Raw genomic sequence first — 23,953 nt, 5'->3', positions numbered from 1 at the left:
AAATTGCCACATATCAATCATAAATATGAGTTCAAAGTAAATATTCTTAATATGAGTACAAATTATCTAGTTATTATTATTACTACTTAGAAGTTTGTAAAAGTTTTGCCACTATAAATTCAAATTTCCTGTTTGTCATGATGGTGGTGGTGGTGGGCTGTAATTCCCAGCATATTTAAGCTGAGTTTTTGTTCAGATGGGGATTTTCTTCAAGTTTTCACATTTTTCATTATAAGTTAAAATAAATGTAGAGTGTGTGTTTCTTTTTTTCCCTAAAGTTTGGATCAGGCGAGCACAGCTCCACTAAACAGTTTATAGGGGAAAATAGCTCTGCTTCTTGGTTTTATAGACTCTCTCCTAAAAGGCAGAGCTGCGATTGAGTCGGTTACTACGGTCGTGGAAGATGTCTTGCAGCTGTGCTGTTTGGTTCTGTTCCAGAGATAGTATTTGTGTGCACTGTCAGAGTGTCCTAAAGCCCACCCCGAACAGGCTGCAGCTCTATAAAAGGAGTGTTGTTTTATAACCTCTCGGGTTCTTATGGGGTGCTGGTGGTACTGGTGGTCTTCATTGGTTTGTCTTTTGAACTGACCTTTTATTAGACACAGGCCTCACAGTTTCAGAATAGGAATTACACTTGAAGTTTTTCTGTCTTGTGAAAAAAAATAGCCCTTTGGCACACACTAGGATGAAAACAAATCCTCCTTCCTCAGACTTCACAGTTTCAGTTCCAGTTCTCTGTCTTTACGCAGATAAAAAGGCCATGGACGGTCATTTGCTTTGTTCTTCTTTGTAGCTTAGTAAGTACTGATTCACAGGTCAAGCTTGTATATCAGAAGATGGAAGATTACACAGGAAATTCCAAACATTAAAAATTTCAAAAGCAGAACAAAAACAATGTGTTCTCATTGGAAATTGTTTAACTTAAGAGGTTTTGAGCCTCCTGCTTATTTGCATACATTGTGAGAGAATTGTGATTGGTTAGAAGACATTGATTAGAAGACATAGTTTCCCATTTCTAAGACTTAAAAGTTTTCCTTTTCTTCATGTACTTTAAAGTTCCCCCAGTAATGAAGTATTCTGTAGTTCCTCTTTTCCTACTTTTCTTTTTTGCTAGCCTTCAGAGGGTGCATGGCCGGCTTACCTCTCTCTGCCTCACCACAGTCTCCTAGCACTCGTTAAGCCTTGTGGGTCCCAGTGCATGTTTGGACACTCTCCCAGCTGGGTGATCCCCTCCTGTCATCTCTCATGCCATGGCTTTCAGGTTCCTTGCTGTTGTACTTTTGTTGCGCCTGTCTTATTCTCTTGGATCATTGGAGAATCATTTCATCCAGTTTCCTCTCATTGTATCACTGGTTCTCAAATGACTGCCAAAGTAGTCTTCCAGAAACACAGACTTAATATTATTTTCCATTGCCTACAGGATTGAGTGAAAACATCTGAGTTCAATACTGATCATTGCATTTTTTGGCTGTTGCTTCCTTTTCCCCATCTCTGCTCCCACCCTGTGTTCCAGGCAGATGAGGTACTCACCATTCTCTACAGCACATTTATCTTTAATGGTCCTGTGCCCTTCCCTACTGTTCCCACAGTCTGGAATGTACTTACACCCACTTATCTGGCCACGAAGCTCCTTCTTATCCTTCAAGGTCACTCTGGGAATCATTCTTCCCTCATAAGTCACTTATTGTTAGATTGTTTCTGCCTCCGTTATAGGTCTTATTCTTTCCTTAATGCAGTACATTTTCAAGCACCCTCTGCTCACACTGCTGGCAGCCATTTTCATAAAGGTCTATAGCCTTAGAAGCCTTCAGCAGAGAATTATGCAGAGTAATTCCTCCTGGAATGAACTGATTTGAGCCTCAATATACAAAACTAAAATCAAGATCTCATAGGCAAAAGTAATGAACTATGTGCAGGTGTGACAGTGCATAGTTGTGTGTTGGACAGAAAGAAAGGCATTTGGGTTGAGTGTGTTAGGACTTGTGGTTAGCATTGTCTTTCTCAATTTATGGCTGAGTGCTGAAGTGACAGAAACACATGAGTAGAACTGCAGTGCCCAGTTAGGATGTTTTCTAGTAAGTGGTGATTGGGGTAGGCGAGGTTTCAGGAGCAAAGGTCAACAGAAGTGCTGGGAGGCAGACTGAGCCCCTCATGGGCTTGTACCATAGGCTGTGCTGAACTGAAGGAAGGCAGGGCACTGCCCATTATGTTGGCCCCTGATGTGGGATTCCCCTCTGTATGCTGTGAATACCATTGGTGAATGAAGAAACTGCCTTGGTGTGTTGATAGGGCAGAACTTAGGTAGGCAGAGAAAACTAAACTGAATGCTGGGAGAAAGAAGGCGGAGTCAGGAAGAAGCCATGGAGCCTCACCGGAGATAGATGCCAGAATTTTAGCTAGGAAGCCACAGCCTCATGACGATACACAGATTAATAGAAATGGGTTAAATTAATATGTAAGAGTTAGCCAATAAGAAGCTAGAGTTAATAGGCCAAGCAACGATTTAATTAATACCGGTTTCTGTGATTATTTCTGGGCTAAGCGGCCGGGAACTAACTAGCTGCCTCCTTACACAGGCACCCTCATATTTCCTCAATAGAAGCAATCAGTGCTCAGTTTTTTTAAAATAAAAACTTTTATTGATTTTTTGTTGATTTCTTATCATGCATTCCAATCCCACTCACATCCTTGTCTCCTTGCATCTGCCCCTGCCCTTGCAACCTCGTTCCCAAATCAAATCCTAATTTAAAAGAATAACTTGCTCTTTATTTTATAACTTGTTTACTTTGTGTGTGTGTGTGTGGTGGGGGGAACACATGAGTTTGAAGTTCAGAAAACAACTTTTCCGAGCTGATTCTCTCGCCTCTCCCCCAAGTGAGTCCCAGGCATTGAATTTAGTCTTAGGAGCACTGTCAGCCATTGAACTATATGACCTCTCTATTATTTATTTTTGTTTTTTATTTGTAAGGAATATTTTATGTGCTTTGTGTGAATGTTTGAACATGTGCATATGGGTTTCTGTGCATGTATTTGCCTGTTGAGGCTAGAGGTTGACATTGAGTGTCTTTCTCTGTTGCTCTCTACCTTATTTTTTAGGAAAGGGACTGTCTCTGAACCTGGATTGATTGGGTAGGCAGGTTTGTCAGTGAGTTCCAAGGAGCTGCCCATCTTCCTTTTGGCGCTTCCCCACGTTGCTAGGCTTAAAGATGCACTACACAACTGTGGGTCCAAACTCGGGTCCTCCAGCTTGCAAGGCAGATTCTTTACTGACTCAGTCTTCTCTCTAGCTCCTAGTGGTGGCTATTTTAATTGCTGCTTGAGAAAAGATTGAAGAGAGATTTCAAGAGGTGTGTTAGGTTGGAGAAATAGTTTTCATTTTGCATATTCAGAAAAGAGTAGGTAAATCAGATTGGTAGGGATATTATTGTATTTTAATAGTTTTTCTTTAAAAATGAAGTTAATGTAGGATGCATTCAAACGTTTTAGAGGAAACAAAGGCTAGCTGGAGATTCTGATCATTCAAATCTCTTGTTTAGTAGTATTCTGCATTCCTTTAGTGTTTATACTTTATTGGCAGCTATCATTATAATTTTCTTTTGATCCCATCCCCAATCCTGTTAGAGGTTTTAGTGGCTGATTGTTGGGGGAATGCTATTTTAAGGCGTATTGCTTTTATTTATACTGCATTTGTTTAATTCTGTGAGGCTGTGATTCTCTGCCTGTGATTCTCTACCTGACAGTCCTAATAAAGAACTGAACGGCCAATAGCAAGGTAGGAGCAAGGATAGGCGGGGCTGGCAGACAGAGCCTATAAATAGGAGAACCGAGGAAGAAGGATCAGTGAGAGAACAAGGGAGGAGGACATCAGGAGTCCACCCAACCAGCCACGGAGTAAGAGTGAAAGTAAGATACACAGAAGTAAGAGAAGGAAAATGGTAGATGGGATAATTTAAGAACAGCAGGCAAGAAACAAGGCAAACTAAGACCAGGCATTCATAACTTAAGACTAAGCCTCTGTGTGTGATTTATTTGGGAGCTGGGTGGTGGGTCCTCCAAAAGCCAAAGGAGTAAAACATTACACTACAGCTGACACTTTCATTTTATAGACTTAGGTAAATGACAGCATGAGAATATTAAATTGTTTGAGTATAAGCTTAATGTTCTTTCAGGTTGAAAGAGTAGATAATTAAAAAATATATTTATGCTGAGTGTTTTGCCTGCATGTATGTCAGTGCACCAGAAAGGCTGCTGGGTCTGCTGGAACCGGAGTTAACAACTGTGAGCTGCCTTGGAGGCCCTGGGAATGGAACCCCAGTCCTCTGCAAGAGTGGTAAGTGCTCTTAACCACTCAGCCATCTCTTCAGCCTGAGTAGAGAATGTTTTAGCAGTGGGATGCTTATGTACAGCAGTTGGGGCAGGATGGAAAGTGCTTTAGATTTGTAATTCTTATATCAGAGTTGGGATCTGCTTTTGTTTTTGGCATTATGTGACAGTGAAAAGACTCATTTCCATTCTCTTTCCTTAATTGTGTCTCCCTTTTCCTTCTTCAGCCTGGCATGGCATGCTGTAGGGCTGGGAACTGGGAGTATGAATCAGGATCTAATACCTAGCGTGGTTAGATCTGCTGTTGATTGGCTGTGTAATCCAGACAATTACACTAGTGGGAGGAGTTCAGATTCCCTGTCTATTAAAGGCCATGGTGAGGTCCATGAACACTGAGACCATTTGTTGCTTTCACTTTGATTCTCTAGAACTCCCATTTTGCTGCATCACACTGTGTTATACAGTGGTCCTTTGTGGTAGTCTTAGTGATAGGTAGTTTAATTTTATTTTGTTTGTTCACCCATAGTTCAGCATGGACATTGTTACTGCCCAACAGTAGTACCCGTTTGCTGCAGAATGTGTGAAGAGTGAGCTTTGTCTTGACATTGTAAGCTTGTAACTCCTTTCTTGACTTCCCAAGGGAGTTGGCTACTTCTGCTGCATCTTTCCTGTGCCTCTCTTGCATCTGTTATCACTTGTGGCCTAATGACTTGTTTATGTGTCTCTGTCCTCTCTACTGTACTCTGTCTCCTCAGTGCTGGGCTTAAAGCTACCACCCGGCTACAGTTGATTTTTAAAATAGTATGTGTTAATAGTTTTGTCAGAATACTTTCTGAACCACCATCATTTTATTTTGTTCGTGTGTGTGTGTGTGTGTGTGTGTGTGTGTGTGTGTGTTAGTGCTTGAGAACTGATTGTAACTCCCTATGCAGGTTCAGAAAGCTTTCTTCCTCAGCCCCTTTATTGATTTCTTCTTTCCCTGCACTTTTTCTACACTTGGTCCTTCTTTGTCCCCATATCTTTTGTGTCTATTGCTGTAAAGTGACTCCATCAGCATGGCAGCTCTTATAAAGGAAATATTTAATAAATCGGGCAACTTAGAGCTTCAGAGATTTAGTTCATTATCATCGTTGGTGGCGCATGGCCGCATGCAGGCAGACATGGTACTGGAAGTGGAGCTGAGAGTTCTCCATCTCATCTGCAGGCAGCAGCAGGAGTCTGATCGCAGTGGGCATAGCTTGAGCATAGGAGTTCTCAAAACCTGCCTTCATAGAGACACACTTCCTCCAAGAAGATCCCATCTCCTAATAGTGCCACTCCATATGAGATTATGTGGGCCAATTATCCAAACTATCACACCTTTTAGAAATGATTTAAGTCATATTCTAGGGTCCTACAGATCTGTGAAGTGCTGCATTTTAAGAAACATAGTTGAACATGTGAGTATGATATTACCAAGGCGTCTGGTTAAGGAAGAAATTTTGCAGATGACTCATCTGCAGATTATTCTGCATTTAGAGCCTGAAAGAAATGAAATGATGGTGTGTGGTCCAAAGACAACTTGTACTTGGAGCCCAGGTACTTGTGGAGCCCTGGTCCTCTTCCTTCCTTGTGTCTGCCTTCTGTTTATCCCGGGTGGATGTACCAATAGCATTATTGTAAGACATGCAGGGTTTTAGAAAATGAACATCTATTTGAAGAGTTAGGAAAGAGTTCTCCACAGAGGTGGTGATGCGTGTATAGTCTTGTATGATGATTGGTGGATGGGGATGTTGGTTCCCAGTGTGGTCAATTGTATTAAAAAAGAGAGAGAAAGAGGCTTATTTCTGAGAACTTTCCATGTGGTTTTAGGGCTCTGTTAGAAAATTGTGTTGTCCGAATTCCTCCTGGTTTGGCAGGTGATGATCACTTCTTGGAGGAAGGCTGACAAAGTAGAGATGTGACAGCTAAAGAACTTGGCTGCCCCTCTGTCTCTTTTGTGGCACTGAGAACTGGTTTTGCCCAGAGTTTGTGTTCTTCATGGTTTGGAGCCATCAGCTGACTGCCACTGTCAGGATATTGAGTCACCTGCTGTCTTTTTTTTCGAGACAGTCTTGCTACATGCTCTGGCTGGTCTCAGATTCACAGCATTCTGCTGGACCCTCAGGACCGCAGTACCACAGTACTTTTCTCTACATCTACGTCATCTATCTTTCCTTTTACTTCCCTCTCTCCCCCTCCCTCTCCTCTTCCTTCCCCTCCTTTCCCCTCCCCTCCCCTCCTTTTTTTTTCTTTTTTTCTTTTTGTGGTCAGAGACAAAAAAGTCATGTTACTCTGGGTTTAAGATTAAAATCTGCCCAAACTCTCGTACATTAATAAATGAAAGTTTTTTCCACTCTAACTTTTTTGACTATACAGACTACATTTTAACAATAAACTTTCCTATTTTTGTTTTATGATAATGATGATATAACATAAAAATAAAGTTTAAAAATATTTTTCCTAAGATGCATGTAACATACAAGTCCCTGTTAACAAAATACAAGCTGTGTTTCAGCTTATGTTCTTTGAATTGTTCAAAATCTTTTCAAAAACAAGGAATAATGCAGCTGGACATATTTGTAGACTTCTCTGCTGATAACCTATTGGGTAAGGTTCCAAAATTATTTCACTTCTTAGTTTCGTTTACTAATCTGGAGAGTAAGTAAGTAAGTAAGAGTAAGTGGTAAAATAGAGATAACAGAGATAGAAAATTGACTGTTTTGAAGCAGACTGAAGTGTAAATGTTAGCCCTACAGCCTTACTACATGTATGAGTGAAGGAATGTATTTAACATTTAATACCACAAAAGTTGTTGTACTACTCAGGTCTCTCAGTCCCTTCAGACAACGAGATTCATGCGTCTGATATGTAGGGTCTTTAGTTTTGAAGCCAGCAAGAGCTGAGTGGTGGCTATGAGGAGTCAGGCTGCCATAATAAAACCGCAGACTGGGTTGCTGAAACAACAGAAATTTGTTTTCACACAGTTCTGGGGGTTAGAAGTCCAAATTGGAGTTGCCAGTATCATTTCCAGTAAGGCCTTTTCTTGGATTTAGTTAGGTAGTTGTGATGTAAGCTGTTTGGTATTTGTTTCGAACAGGGGCATTCATTTTTATCATCAGAACCTCCCCTTACCAGCCTTATTATAAATTTTTCATCTCCTAAACCGTCCACCTCCACATACAAAGCACAGAATTTTAGGGGAGCACATTTCTTGCTGTACATATAGGATATGGGTCAAGAAAAACAATACACATAGGCATGGTAGGAGGTGTCTGAGCTAGAGCTTGGATACCTGTCTGCTAAAGTGTAGTTCACTGGCATTGCTGCTATAGTTCAGTGGCTCCATAGATGGTTTCAGAAAAGGGCCTTTGAGCTGCTCAGTGGCGCAGGTGCATTTTGGCAAGTCTGAAGACCTGAGTTCAGCATGAGGAACTCATTTTGTAGAGAGAGCACACTGATTTCTATAAGTTGTCCTCTGGCCTTCACACATTTCCCACGGTGTCCACACTTGTGCATGTGTCTAATTTACAAAGTAAATAAATGTAAAGAATGTTTAAAATAGGGTTATAATTTAAAATGGCACAAACTTAATATGAATAAAGGATGATACATTGAGTAAGTAAAATGGGTTCTATTGAAAATCTCACCAAATCGCTCTTCTGTGGTGCGGTGAGAACTCTATGAGAATAGCCTGCTTTCATTATTATAGAGTTTTAAAGTTTCGTATTTGCATAATTTGACAGAGGATCCTTTTTGGACCTATTACAGAAACTTACCTTCAGTAAGTCTTCATGGAGGAAAACCTCATCCTTTCCTGACCATTTGGTACAGGTGACATTATGTTTATTGAAATACCTAAAGTATTTCTCTTATGGTTGGAAAACATTCTTTTTTTTTTTTTTAAGTTTATTTATTGTGTATACAATATTTTGTCTGCATGTATGCCTGGAGGCCAGAAGAGGGCACCAGACATCATTATAGATGGTTGTGAGCCACCATGTGGTTGCTGGGAATTGAACTCAGGACCTTTGGAAGAGCAGGCGATGCTCTTAACCACTGAGCCATCTCTCCAGCCCTGGAAAACATTCTTTCCAACCCTTTGAGACCTTCCTATATCCAGTCTTAAGTTCTCTGGAATGTGCATCTCAAGTGCATGGTGTCTTTATTAATATAGATTTACTTTTCACTTTTGGGGGCCAACCAAAGACAGTAACCTATAATATTTTGGGAATTTCTTGGACAACCCTAATTCGGCTCAAAAGAGAGCTTCTCATGCCTGCTGTTATAGTCTTTGGCTCTTGAGGGGAACAAAAATTATTACTGTAAGAACTGGTAGGGTCTAGATGGTGGGTAAAGATGCCTGTTGCCAAGCCTGATCAGCCAAGTTTGGTCTCCAGAACCACATAGTGAATGAAGAGAACTGACTTCCAGAAAATGTTTTCTGACTTGTCAGAGAACACACACACACACACACACACACACACACACACACACACACACACACACACACACACCCAACTAAGTGAAAAAGGAATTCTTAATAATGGTTGAATCATCAAAATTGAAATTGCAGAATTGGAGCCTTGTCACCAAAACAGCCTTTATGTAGTTGCTGCATAGAATAGGCAGCAGGAAGCTCTTTTTTTTGGCTCACATGGATTTTCTAGCTGAGGAATGAAGTGACTTGGAAGCAAGCTGGACTTTTCTACTGAGCATGTCCTTCTCCAGCAGGGTCCAGCTTGGGTGGGGCCTGGTTTGCTCATTAAGCTTTTGGAGCTGGATTTCTATCGGCTTCCCACAGTCTCCCCATGACAGGAAACAGGAGACAGCTGGCTGAATGTGCCTAGATGTTGTCTGCGTATGTACATCCAGGGGAGAGTTCTGTCGGAGCTGTTGGGTTTTATGGTACATGCTTGCTTGTTTCTGCTTGTGAAAGAAGTTTGTTGTTTAGAATGCGATTGAGAGTCAAGGGGGGCTGAAAATGTAGAATTTGCTAGTGTACCGAGTAGATGGACTCTGGTGTATATACTCTTTGGGTAAGGAATGTTGTGCTGTATTTGCTGTAAGCCCTATTAAAAAAATGTGTGAATATGTGTATTTACTTGTGGGACTACTACATGGCGTGTGTGTATGTATTTTAGTGGCAAAAATTTTGCTTCAGACTAGTTATTTGCATTTTTTAGGCAAATGTTGAATTTGTGTGGGTTATCTTTAGTGCAAATAGCCTTTTCAGATATGGCCTCTAAGAACAATGGAGCTGGTTTATTTTATACACTCGTCTCACTGCCTTACCGTTGACTTTCACACCTCCAGTGTGAGAAACCATATTAAAGTAAATTTAAAAAAAATAATTTATTCATTTTTATTTCATGTGCGTTTGTATTTGTGTATGTCTGTGTGAAGATGTCAGATCCCCTGAAACTGGAGTTACATGCAGTTATGAGCTGCCATATGGTTGCTGAGAATTGAACTTAGGTCCTTTGGAAGAGCAGCAGCCAGTGCTCTTAACCACTGAGCCATCTCTCCAGCCCCTGAAACTAAATTATTTGCTAATGCACTGTGAAACCAATGTTGTATATTTTTATCACATTAAAAGGTGAAAATCTCAATGTAGTGATTTTATAGAATTTGTTTTCACACTAATGTATCTGATTAAAAGGAAGTTGTTCTGTAGCTCTGAGAGATGTGAATTCCAGCTGTTTTAGCATCTACAGAGCCCTATGTATGCAGTTGTCAAGAGCTGTATGCTGTTTTCATAATGTGCTCTATCTTTCATTTCTAAATATTTAATCTTGTCATACTGAGGAAGTGTGAAAATTTATTCTGTTGCTTAGATTCTAACATTCATATGGAATTAAAAACTTCTCATGGATTTTCTTTATACAGTTTACTCATCTAGTAGTCTTTCTTTAAAAATGAAGGAGAAAAAGCAAAGCTGGTTTTATTGCTCGTTAAGAAAATAACAGTGACTGCGATGATTTCTATGACTCTGGTTAACACTAGCGGGACTACCCTGTACAATGAGGGTATTCGGGGGCAGAGTGCATGTGTGTTTATGCTGCAGCATTCCCGAGCTTACAGAGAAGAGGATTTGAAAGCAGGCCCCAGCTTGGTGGACTTGTCACAGTCTGGGACATTGATTGACTTTGACAAGCTTTTGTCTTATGACCCATTAAAATGCAGCGTCTGCAGCCTATGTGTTTATCCCATGCAGTTAACCTTGGTGGATTTGTCTTTGGCTTATTTGGGAAGAGCCTCTGGAAATACTGTTGTTATTTTGTAGCCACAGGACTTAAGAGTTTATTTACACAGAAATAGGTAACTGGTTGTTGGTTACCACTCATTACAAGTAGGTATGCCTGTTAGGGTTGGGTGAGCCTCCTATGTATGAGCTCAGAAAAAATAAATTTCATGTTATCTGTTAGGATCAAGAGAGATGATGGTTTTTCTCTGTTCTGCTTGAGCCTGCTTTTGGTGTCACTCTGAGAAACAGTTGGTATATTTTTCTTTTTGACGGAGCGTTATATGGCGATGATCTAATAAATGCTCCCTAGATACCAGGAACAACATAAAAGTATTATTGAGAAGCCACCGGATGTATGACGTTGCACTGGGAACATGAAGTTTTACTCATCTAAGAAAAATGTCCCTCTTTATGGTAGCATCATAGCAGATGTGGGCCAGGGAGGAGGTGTGGACAGGAAGCACATGACATATCATGCCAGTTTGTTGCTTCTTCCCTGTAAACGAAGAGGAAGCTGCTGAAAGCTATTGGGAGTGTTTATATGTGGCCATCTTCCACACGTACCTTCCTTTCCATTTTATCTTCCCTTTAAAAATGTTCTCACCTTTGAGAGAACTGTTAAGGACTACATTTTCCTTTCTTCAGCAGATAATAGCAGCAATCTTCTGTGGCTTCCCTGCACTTTACCAGAGTACAGGATGTTGTTTCAGCTCTGCACTGAGGTTGGGACGGTGGAAAAGGACCATGCAAGGCTTTCTCAGGAGCTCCAGCCTTCTCAGCTTTCTCTCCTTTTAAATACACAACTCAAAAGACCTTTTTATTTTTTATTGCATTTATTTAAGTGTGTGTGTCACACGTGCTTGTACACACACACACACACACACACACACACAGTGCCAGGGTGCATGAGTGGAGGTTAGAGTTATTTCTCTCTCTGAGCATGTGAGTCCTAGGACCAAACTCATATTGCAGGCTTGGGGCAGGGTCTTTTACCAACTGAACATTCTTGAAGGCCCATGGAAATACTTCTTTAAAGATACTGCTATCCTAAACATGAAGTTTTAAGCTTAGACTAGGTAAGCAGTCTATGTGGCATGAGGTTGCTTTGTGGAATATCTGAGATAGATTAGCAAAACTCAGTTACTTTGAGCATATGTAGTATTAAACTTAATTCTCTAGGAAATCAGTTTGATGCTTCTGAATTGGAGTAAGTACCCTGGGAGGTTTCTGAGCTCATACTGCTCATTGTGGCTGGAGCTGTGTGACAGGACAATATGGCGCTGCTGTTCCCATTACCCTAGTTTTCCCCTGGTTTACAAGTGCTACATATTTGCACATAAACTTTTATTTCTTCCAAAAACCATGCTTTCAACCTATTAGTTAGCATATAATATGTAACATGTGGGTTTGTTTTTTATTAACAGTTTTCATAACTGTATGTGTTTTTTCCTCACTAGTTGAATAATCTTGCATGTAATTATTTCATACATGTGCATATATGTCAGCAGGATTTTTTACTAGAAGTGAGACTGTTAGTTTAAAATATGTATTTGGGATTATGACAGCTTTCTGTTTTTAAAATAGTATCTCACTGTGTAGTTCTGGCTGCCTTAGAACTCACTTTGTAGACCAGGCTGGTCTGAAACTCACAAAGACATGATTGCATCTATGTCTCAAGTGCCGGGGTCAAAAGCGCATGCCACCGTATTTGGTCCCATGATGTAGCTATTGACAAACTGACTTCTATGGTGTCTGTACCAGATACTCTTCAGTAATAGCTGTATGCAAGTGCTTCTGTATCAATAGCCTTGATTAGTGATCATGTGATTAAGATGGAGTTTCTCCATTCTAAAGTTGTAGTTGTATGTATATCCCTTTTCTTTTTGAATAGTTTTATTCTTTTTTTATATTTATTTACTTATAAGTATTCTGTCTGAGTATATGTCTGCAGGCCAGAAGAGGGCACCAGACCTCATTACAGATGGTTGTGAGCCACCATGTGGTTGCTGGGAATTGAACTCAGGACCTTTGGAAGAGCAGGCAATGCTCTTAACTGCTGATCATCTCTCCAGCCCAGTGGTTTTATTCTTTAACCCAGATGTAAGTTTAACTGGCTTCTTGCCTTGACTCCCTGACTCCTGAGATCTTAGACACACACCTGTCTGGCCTTTGGGTGCATTTCTTTATCCAGGAATGCAAGTGACCTTCTTTTTCATTTCAGTTTTGTGAGCATCATTTAGCCATGCCACCTTTTCTTCCTGTTATGTTAGGCTGATTTAAATTAGCCTGGCCAATTTGTATTTTTGATGTTGAGTCAGTTGTATTATTGGGCTTATTATTCAAATGATTTCATTTCAGCTAAGTAACAAAAGATTATGCCTTTATTCATATTTCCCCCTGCAACATGTAAAGGAACTATAAAACAATTTTTTATTTATATTTAGAGTTGTTCAACAATGAATGCTATATTTCACTACTATTATGCTAAAATTAATCAAACACAGAAAAACTCCTAGCATTTTACCACCATGGCTTTTAGTCATAAAACTTACCGGATGATGATGATGATGAAGTCTATATGTGTTCTGTTTCTTTTTTCTTTTCCTTATTGTATTTTAGAGACGTTCTTATGTAGTCCAGGCTTGCCTTGAGCTCACGGTGAGCCAAAGATGCCCTCGAACACCTTCCCAGTCTTCCTGTTTCCATCGCCCAAACTGGCTCTTTTCTGTTTATTAAGTCTTCATTTCTTTGTTTTCTTTAGACTTCAGAAGCTGTTTGAATGCCCTTGGCAATCATTTGAGCCCTAAGAGAGCATGTTATTTATATTACAGAAAATGGGGCCCGACTGGGTCTGGCCTGATGGGGATGGTCCTCTTCCCTATAACTGTGTCCATGTTCTGCATCCTGTGCCAAGTAGTCTTTAGACTTCCTTCTTCGGTGGATTCAAGATGATTATAACATTTCTGTAGTATCTAGAGGCAGGAAAGCCAAGTAACCTTGTAGAGGGAAAAATCTTTTGCTGGAAACTCATCAACTGATGAATGTCTTCTTTAACAAAGAAAGGGAAACTTCAGGATTGTTCTAGACCAACAGAACCTACATTGGACCTATCCTGGAAGTGACTCTGAGCATGTATGAGTAAGGGGAGAAAAACTGAACAAAAAGAGGATTTTGTTTAAAAAGAGAAAAATCAAAAGAAATATATTCTCTGAATGAAATGTGATCTTGCCTATCCTGGAACTAGCAAAGGGCTTCTTTGTAGGTTCATATCTTTTCCATGTGTGGGCTTAATTTCAAGCAAATGTGAGTTTACAGCATTAGAAATAGTATGCCATGAGTTTTTAAATTGCCCTTTAAAAATAAACAAGCATGGTCTGGTATGTGGCTGGTAGGGTGGGCAGCACTGATTATTTTTAAAAAAATTAGTTGCTTATCTTTACTGAATACATTGTTATACACTTAACATTTATTTCTTTGAAATGTGTTTGCATTTAGTTAATAGGGAGCATAGCATTTCTAGACCATCTCATCCTTAAGGCACACAAACCTACAAAGACTCCCTCCTCCCCACCCACTCTCTCTCTATCACTGAACTGTATACATCCATTTTGTCTGCTTGTTTTTAATTACTCCTTCCTCTTCAGGCTTTTTATCTCTCCCTTCCCCTTTCCTTCCATCTAATTTCCTCTAAAATATTTTATATGTATTTGAGAAGCATCACACTCAAATTCCCCAGTAGAATTAGGTAGCTGCTGAACTCATTCCTGAATTTTGTTTTCTCACATTTGATGCTTTCATGGAAGATAGTGGATATTAAAAGAACCTTCCCTTTGGTTGTGGGTATCAGCAAGGTCTTTTACTTACCTCTTACCCTGTCACAAGCATGGCAAATAAACTCTAATTTTGTTAGATCTAGATAGAAAACAGCTGAGTTAGAATTGTCCACAAATTGTCGGTATATTTTTAAGTTCATGATTATTTGTAGAAAAGTTTTGTTTCTGTGTTTTTCAGAGTTGAAGGAAAAAGTTTTTATTCTCTTACCACAAGTTTTGAAGTTTAAAATGTATACTTTCCCTTTTGTTAATCTTGACTCCTTAAGTAACTCTTTATGTTCTGCTAGGGGAGCAAGCTTGCTTGTGATCTTAACACAGGAAGGGAGCCAGTCAGCTGGCAGTTTCCATCCAGTTTCTTGCTTAAGGGTTGGGTGAACCAGATGGGCAATAGCCCAGACCTTAAGGTTGTAAAGAAACACCGGGATCTCCTCTTATCACAGGCCCTTTACTTGAAGTTCTTCCAGGGTGTGTAGAGTTGTGTGCCTATCTCTTTTGCATATTATTTACTTAAGAGACTGTGTTTTAAACAGTAGAATGGATAGAAGGTGGCTTAAGCTGCTTGGCATTTATCTCCTTTTTTTTTTTTATAAAAAAAAACCCACAAGGATATAAAGAGTGGTTTTCTTTAATATCACATTCTGCTGAACATTACTGATCCTCTTTTGGTGGTTTTCTGCTTGATTGCTTGTTCAGTGATGCGTATTTTTTTCTCCTGAAGCTGTCACAATGACAAGCACTTTTCTCAGCCCTAATTGTAGAATGCCAGCATAATTGTGTCAGAACCATATGCTCATCTGATAGGCGGTTTTTCACCATGGTGGTTGTTTTGTTTGTTTTTGGTTGTTGGTTAGCAGAAACATTTTTTACTTAGTAGTTTTTAATGATGGAGTTGGGCAATTCTAATTAAAGATTAATGAGCATTGTTATAGTTTGAGAAACATTAGTTTTGGTTCTGGCTTTGCCCATTTAGCTTGCTACCTTAGGCAAATCTAGCTTGTTAAATCTTTTCCCTTGCTGATAAAATAAGAATATTAAACTAGGTAATTTAACAATACCCAGAAAATAGTGCTTACTGAATAGTGTTTACAACCATTTGACGACAAGTCTGGGTGCTTCTGCTGTAAATGAAGGTAAGAGCCCAGCCTCTGTGGGCTTCCCATTTTAGTGAGAAATGGAACCCTGAATTTTTGGAACCACAGCACACAGTACTAAGTTTCCATGTTTCTGGGTGGTGCAGTAAGGGCCTATTCAGGTCTGAGATACTAAGAGTTATGAGCGTGGTAATTATGGCGAATGCATGTGTTGTAGTCGTCTTCTCTTGATGGTAGTGATTAGTTTAAGAAACCGTCTTACAAAATAAAGGAGGTGGTGTTAGGTTCAAGCTCTTGGAGCTATTTTAGGAATATGGTTATTTACATAGAGCTATGCCTACCTTTATGGTTGACTATTCACTATTTATTAATTATTTTTATTGTCTCTGTCAGTCTGAGTGACACTGTCAGCTCCGGGGTTGTAAATACAGTGGTCACTGATATAGTTTGTGAGGCTCACCCTGTGCTTGGTTCTTCTGTGCTCGTTATTTATTTCCTTATTAGCAGTTTGTCTTCAGCTTCTGTCTTTAGCTTGTGATCATATGGCCAAGTAATGACTTTCAAATATTATATGTTAATATGTTTGGGTGGGGCAGAGGTATTTATGGTGAGTTGTAGGATATGCTCCATAATGTGTTCTGTAATCCTTTCCACAAACTGGCATGAATCTTTTCTAGGAGTAGACCAGGAGTTTTATGATTTACCAGGTAATTCATGGATGTTTTGTAGAATAGAAATTGCATGCCACCTGACATAGTGAACTCCTGCATATCACCTGATATAGTGGTCTCTTCCATGATTAAAATATGAACAGCTATTAATTTGTTTAACCTAACAGTGGCAAATTTAGTTTTATGTTTCACTGCTTTTCTGAATATTTTGGCCAAAACCCAGCTTCAGTTGATTGTTCCCCTGTTTCTCACAGCCAGAGTAATTAAAGAGCCGGTTTATTTCGGTTGGCTTATACAACTGTGGGGCGTTTTTCCTTTAACTTTACCTAGAGAGTTATTGAGATCTCAGAATGTAATTAGAAAATATATACTAGAAATCAGCTTTGTGTTATACATAACTAATGTCCATAATATTCTTAAATGGGTTTGTGAAAAAAGACATGATAAAGGAAAAAATGTTTCTTGTGCAGTATAGGTCCAGTTGTGTTCTTGTTGGTAGGCATTTTGAGTTGTAAATACGTAGGAATAGGAAATCATGTGTGTCTGGTAGTTAACTCTTCCCTCCTTTGTAGTTCTGCTTACAGACATATTACTGTCCTTTATCTTGCCATTTTACTGTATGTTTCTTCTGGCTGATATGGCTTTTCCCTGTCTTTTCCTTGGGTGAGGTGGTAGTAATGGTTCTTCGTGGCATTCTATAATAGTGAACAAAACTGGTTTCCAAGCTAATATTGTTATTATTCTTGCTTATAGCTATCCATCCATGTGACCATAGCTCCCAGATAGCATCTCTAGTGTATATCTTGTCTGAATTTTTGGAACTGTCTTTCAAAGCCTGTTTTCTTTATTGGCTAGCTAGACATTTCTACAAATCTGTCAACCACAGCAAATTTCAAATCAAGTTATATGCCTTTACTAGCTCCTCCTTTCCTGAATATTGTCATGTTTCCATGGGTAACCTTCCCCACTCCCCCATTAAGTTCTGAGATTTGTTTTCTCTTTTTCCATATTCAGAAGGTCTTCTGTCTTTCCCATAAGATTCAGTTCTTATCTCCTCCATGATTGCTTTGGCCTTAGTAAAGAAGCATATCTCCCAGATAGCTTGTACATCATAGTCAGGTTGGGCTGTTGAAACAAGAATCTTATCACATTCTTAGTTCAAGTTCTTGACCTTTAGAACCACCTAATTTCAGGCTGTGTCCATGTGAAAGTTTATATTGGGGCTTTCTTGTTAAACTAAACAGCATTCTACTATATTGAATACATAATGTGTTTTAAAGGGGTCCCTTGTGTGGTATGTGAATCTGCCTTAAAGCAGTTCATTGTACTTTAGTTTTCCTGTTAAAACCCTCTTCATGCCTGTACTGTTTAGAAAGCTAGCTGTGACATTACCCATTGGCTAGCATGCCAGCACTGAGAACACTTTCTGGAAGAACTTTACTGGGAAAGGGAGCAGACGAGCTTGAGCTGGCCTCACCCACCCCCGGCCTGCTGTCTTTGTGGACTAGGTTTGCTATACTTGAGAAGTCCCTCTTTGCTTGTGTAAAATTTAAACTAGTAGTTATTTTTAGAGTTAATTAAATCTTCTTTTATTAGTTGTGATGGGATAAATCATTAGTATATTTTTTCATTCTATAATATCTTTATTTAGTTTGGATTAGAACCTTTAAATGTTTTGCATGTGCACGTGTGTGTGCGCGTGCGTACACACACACACACACACACACACACACACACACACACACACACACAGAGTGTTTCAGCTTGAGTAGGGTAGAGACTTAGAGTTTTGATTTTTGGCTTTAATTGTTTCCTCAGAAGCTGAGCTTTTGGAAGGAATGGTGCTGGTGCATCACAGGATTTAACACCAGACAGAAAAGCAATCATACAGTTTTGTTTCAATAAGTTTTTCGTTGCAGCTAAACACCCAGCATTTAAAGTTAGATCTTATACTACTTAACATTTCTGCAGAGTTTGGTTTTAATGTGTGAAGTTGTAGTGAAATATATCTCAATACTTGCTAATACTTCTGACAACATTTCCTTAATAAAGAATAAAGGCTGAGAATAAAAACAATCCTTAAACGTTGGATTTTGTGTTAGTTGCTATATAACTAGTTCAAATCAAATAAAAGTAATCACTATTTTGAGTCTGGGTGATTTTGTGTCCCAGCATACAGTTACATCCACTGTGATGTGTGATTTGAGAGTTCTAACAGAGCAGCCTTCAGTTTGTCTTGTGCTTCTGAGCCATCCTCCTTAACAGTGCCTTCGTCCTTTGCTCTGTCATTCCTCTCCCCACCCTGTCTCCCCCTTTTGTCCTTTTGCCACCAGACTGCAAGTGAGAAAGTTTCTAAAATACTATTTTGTGTTTTTATGTTGTTGCAGTGTAAGCTGTAACCATGACTACTGAAGTTGGCTCCGCATCCGAAGTGAAGAAGGGCTCTGACCAGGCAGGAGCAGATGCACCTAAGGAGAAAGCTAAAGAAGTCACAGAAAATGAGCAGAATCAGTTATCTGAGCCAGAGGAGGAGAAAGGTTCCCAGCCAGGTCCTGCAGTTGAAAGCCAAAGCAGTCCCCGCCGCCGGAAAAGAGAGAAGGATCCATCTGAGAGCAGGGGCATTTCTCGGTTCATACCCCCATGGCTTAAGAAGCAGAAGTCTTATAACTTAGTAGTAGCCAAAGATGGAGGAGATAAAAAAGAGCCTACCCAAGCTGATATGGAAGAACAGATCTTGAATAAAGAGGATTCCCTTCCTGAAGAAGAGAGTCGGGCCAAGGGCGATGCAGAAGAAATGGCTCAGAGGAAACACCTTGAGGTTAAGGTGGAGGTCAAGGAAGAAAAGTCTTCCTTGAAAAGCAGTGCTGAGACCCAGGTGCGTTTGAGAAGTCTAGGAATGAGAACATAGCTGCACAGGGGAAGGGGTCGAATTGTTTTAGTTTGTTTCCCATTCCTGTGTCCACATACTGCCTCGACCTCGGGGATCTGGAATATAGAACTTAGATTATTGTATTGTAGTCTTCCCAGTGAATCTTTTTTAAATTATTCCCCAAACAGCAAAGCAAAAGAACACCAACCCAGCAACAGAACACAGACTCTTTCTTATGTGCCCGTGTTTCTGATTGAGCAGTCTGTCAGACCCTCCCACCTCTTCAGTGAAATCCATGCTCTTTTATTTATCTTTATTTATATATTTAGTTGAGAGTAAGAAGTGGATTGTGTATGTTTTGTTTGTGTTTGGAAGCGTAGGTTTTCCTGTGGTTTAAGCTTTTAGAAATTTTGCTATCTCAGTGCTACTTGTAGTATAATACTGGGATATAGCTTCTTTTATTTATTCATTTAATGCCCGAATAACTAACCTGGCAAAATGAAGGACAGAAAATACTCTTTCTTGTGTAATTTTTGAGTCTTAAAAGGCTTAAATTTAAAATGATTAGATGTATGATCATAATTCCCATTAAAGATTCTCCTTGGGGCCAAGGATGTATCTAGAGTGATTGCCTACCACATTCAGAACCCTGAATAAGTTACCAGCACTAAAGAGAAAAGTAAATTTTGATTCTTTTTCCTATGTTGTCTTCTATAAGTTGGTTAACTTTAATGTGAACTTAATTTTTTTCTTGGTAGCCTGCTGAAGAAGTAAGGAAGGACAGAGAAGAGGAAAAGATAAAGGAAACCCAGGAAGACAAAATGGAAGGAGAGGCAGCAAATAGGGAGACCAAGGAAGTACAGACCAGTGAGCTGAAAGTAGAGGTGGCTTCTCAGAAAGCTGCCAAGAAGACCAAGGCTGTCCTGGCCAAAGTGACCCTCCTAGATGGCACCGAATACAGCTGTGACCTTGAGGTGAGGCAGGAACTGAGCTGAACATCTCAGTAGGCGGAATGAAGGTATTCTGCTCTGTGGTATCATGACACAGGGAACACATTTCTTGTTGCATCAAGTTCCTATAGGCCAGTATGTTTACTTCCTTTTAAACACAATAACGACTATGTGGAAGAGTCATCATTTGCATTTCACACAGCGCTTCTTGACCAGGGTGGAGTGGGAATGAGGTTGTGCTGTGTGCTCACTGCTTGTGTGCTGTGTGTCTGTTCTGAATGACCAGCTCTGACTGTTACCTTGATAAAATGTCTTACTGGAGAAAGGATAGTTATAAGTTGATTTTTAAAATAATGAAATTTTAGCAGTGAACTTTTATCCTGAGAAAGAGAATGATGTAAACCTAGGTCATTAATTTTGTTTATGATTTGTAAAACAGATAATTTATTAGCACCGGGTTCTTAGGATTTGTCTTAGCTTATTTATTTTTAGAGTAACGTTTACTCCCATGGTGTACACTTCAGTGTACACTTATATGTCCACTGAAATACTTTGAATGGATCGTCATGTTTCATGTACGACGTCATTGTCAGTGTTACTGTGGGCATATAAAAGCTTAGACTCAGTAACTGCCAGGTGGTAGAGGAGCCAACCTTGGTCCTGGAGTTTGTGAACAGGCCTGCAGGGTTGCAGTTTTGTCTGTCTCAGAGGTGTCTATCTTTTTTACTCCCTTTAGTCTTTTGTAGATGATTTAAAAAATACACCAATTTCCCGGCATTCATATTTAACACCTTGATAAACACATCTGTGGCTATCTAGTTGAACAATGGTTTTATTATATTTGATATTTGGGTGTATTACATTGCCAAGTGAAGATACTCGCTTAGCATTTATAGTTCTTTCCTTTATCTTTCTGTATTCTGTCTAGACCCTCTAGTCACCAAGTGTGTAATTGTTCTGATACTTGAGGCATTTCAAAAATAGAGTAGCAAAGAATGAAAAATCCTTGTCTTAGTTGTTTCTTGGTGTTATAGCAAAAATCTTTAGGAAAGATAATTTTTTGTTTTGTTTTTTTTTGAGACAGGGTTTCTCCATAGCTTTGGAACCTGTCCTGGAACTAGCTCTTATAGACCAGCTGGCCTTGAACTCACAGAGATCCCCCTGCCTCTGCCTCCTGAGTGCTGGGATTAAAGGTGTGCACTGCCACCACCCGGCCAGGAAAAGTAATTTTTTAAAGAATAGATTCCAGTAGTTCTCGACCTGAAGGTTATGACCCCTTTGGGGTTTCATACCAGATATCCTGCATATCAGATATTTATGTAATGATTCATAACAGTAGCAAAATTACAGTTATAAAGTAGCAGTGAAATGATTTTATGGGTGTGGGTCATTACAACACGAGAAACTGTATTGAAAGGTCACAACATTAGGAAGGTTGAGAACCGCTGGAGTAGACTGAGAAATACATGAACAAGGTGTCAACAGAGCAGTATGTGAGGAGGAGCTGCTTTCTGTTTCCATGATGGCACCTTCATACTAATCTCTCATGTGCTGCAAGGAGTGTATCTGTGTTTCTGCATGGTAGAAGGAAGCTAGCAGCTCCTTTAACCTTTGTGTGAGGGCACTAAGGTTATTCATGAAGATGGAACCATCGTGACTTCAGAGGCTGTACCTCTTACTATCACAGCTCAGACTGCCGACATCAGCTTAAACAGAGAGAACCTCAAGCATATCCACTAAAACTAGGAATAAGACAAGGGTGTCCCCTCTCTCTATACCTATTCAGTATCATGCTTGAAGTCTTAGCTAGAGCAGTAAGACAGCTGAAGGAGATCAAGGTACAAATAGGAAAGGAAGAAGTTGAACTTTTTTTTTTTTGTGTGTGTGTAGATGATAAGATTTTATGTACATAAACGATCCTAAAAACTCCACCAGGATACTTGTATAACAAACAGCTTCAGTAAAGTATTAAAATACAGAAGTGTTGTAGGGAGCTGCGGACTGCGTTCCTGCCGCCCGGCTCCTGGCCGCCAGCTAACTTGTGCCCCTAAATAACAACACACAAACTGTATTCTTTTAAACACTGCCTGGCCCATTATATCTAGCCTCTTCTAGGCTAATTCTCACATATTAATTTAGCCCATTCCTAATAATCTGTGTAGCACCACTAGGTGCACTTACCAGGAAAGATTCAGCATGTCTGACCTGGCGGCTTGCTTTATCACGTCTGGCTCTGAGAGGAGCTGCATGATTTCTGAGCTCACTTCCTCTTCCTCCCAGCATTCTGTTCTGTTTACTTTGCCTATCTAAATTCTACCCTATCAGATGAGCCAAGGCAGTTTCTTTATTAGCCAGTGACCTTCCTCCATCACAGAAGAAACACAAAGAATATTTTTCTTTTTTCTTGATTGTATATTGTTGCAAATTTACTGTTTTAACTTTTTTTCTCCAAACCAACAAAGTTTATTTACCATTTCTTTTTATTTTCAGTTTTGAAACATTTTACTTTTCTTTGAAGTTTTTCATAGTTATGATTTAAAATTTTAAATGTGTGAATATACACATGGATGAGTTATGGATACAATCTTTTCTTCTTTCCAGATAGTAGTTTTTTGTTACATTGTGCTCAGTGTGTGGTCTACAGTGGAGGTTCTATTGTATTAAGAGAGGTTCTGTAGTATTAAGAGTTCCTTGGAAGCAGAGTGTCCAGTCAGCATGGTTCTTTCTGAGTTTGCTGGCATCCTTCTTTTTCCTTTTCTTGTTTTGTTTTTTTTTCGAGACAGGGTTTCTCTGTAGCGTTGGAGCCTGTCCTGGAGCTAGCTCTTGTAGACCATGCTAACCTTGAACTCACAGAGATCCCCCTGCCTCTGCCTCCCAAGTGCTGCTGCACAGTGGCATTCTTTTCTTTATATAAAGTTTTGGATCTGTCCTTGATCAGATTAAGACTTCTTTGTTGTCTGTGCTGTTTAACTGCTTTGATTATTGGTTTCTAAGTTTGTTAAAATGGCTCTGGAATGGTCTCTTTGGTAATTTGCCTTAGTATTCCTGTAAATTTATATTTCCTAAAATCTTAGGCTAGATAATTAGACTGTTCAAAATTATATATTCTTGCATAGTTTTTCTTATTGCTTTATTAAACTTTAAATTCCTTTTGTTTGGTAATAGTATTACTGTAGTAGCTTTATTTTGGTTAGAAATTAACTGGTCCACCTTCTGCCATTTCTTTTAATTTTGAAGTGACTTTCTTTTAAAAATTACAGTCTGTCTTGTAAATGGTGAATTTGCACAAGTTTTTATCATAGTACCAGTGTATGTGATTGAATCCTACCTTGAGTTATTTATCTCTTTGCTACCCTTTTTCTTTGCTCTACTTTTGGGATTGTCTCTACTATACAGACAAACTGATTTGAAGTTTGCTCCTTTGTGCTTACCCCCCTCTCGTCTTCTTTAGTGTATATTTATTAGCTCTGTGATCTCATTTTAGAATACTACAAAGTAAAAGTGTATCTGGTAGTCTTCTGTGATAGATTCTGTATCTCAGGGAATCGATTGTGTTGCCCAACTATTGTAGAGCTGAATTAGTATCCAGGGATAGAAGCTGCAACTTAGTTCTTTAATTCACCAAGAACTAAATGTGTTAGAGAAATATCAAGAATCTTGTAATTTTATGAGTCTTACTTTACATTCTCTCTCTCTCTCTCTCTCTCTCTCTCTTTTTTTTTTTTTTTTTTTGATTTTCGAGACAGGGTTTCTCCGTAGCTTTTTCGTTCCTGTCCTGGAACTAGCTCTTGTAGACCACGCTGGCCTCAAACTCACAGAGATCCCTCTGCCTCTGCCTCCCGAGTGCTGGGATTAAAGGCGTGCACCACCACCGTTCGGCACATTCTCTCTTTTTTAAATATGGAATTGTTTAACATGTTTTTGAACAAAAGCATTTTAAGAACAAACTTT

The 23,953-nt window shown here is 39.4% G+C and overlaps 1 protein-coding gene across 1 annotated transcript in view; it reads left to right on the top strand.

Annotated features, from left to right (window-relative positions):
• Positions 1-23,953, top strand: part of Epb41l2 (erythrocyte membrane protein band 4.1 like 2) — a 187,812-nt gene that overhangs the window by 67,637 nt on the left and 96,222 nt on the right. The window contains exons 2-3 of the mRNA XM_026786469.1: positions 18,571-19,058; positions 19,811-20,026. Of these exons, the coding sequence (XP_026642270.1) occupies positions 18,585-19,058; positions 19,811-20,026 (690 nt within the window). The 5' untranslated portion in view covers positions 18,571-18,584. The remainder of the gene's footprint in view (positions 1-18,570; positions 19,059-19,810; positions 20,027-23,953) is intronic.

Source organism: Microtus ochrogaster, linkage group LG4 (genome assembly GCF_000317375.1).
Source record: "Microtus ochrogaster isolate Prairie Vole_2 linkage group LG4, MicOch1.0, whole genome shotgun sequence".
NCBI classification, from domain to species: domain Eukaryota; kingdom Metazoa; phylum Chordata; class Mammalia; order Rodentia; family Cricetidae; genus Microtus; species Microtus ochrogaster.
Note: the sequence above shows the minus strand (reverse complement) of the source record. Positions and strands in the feature narration are given on the sequence as shown.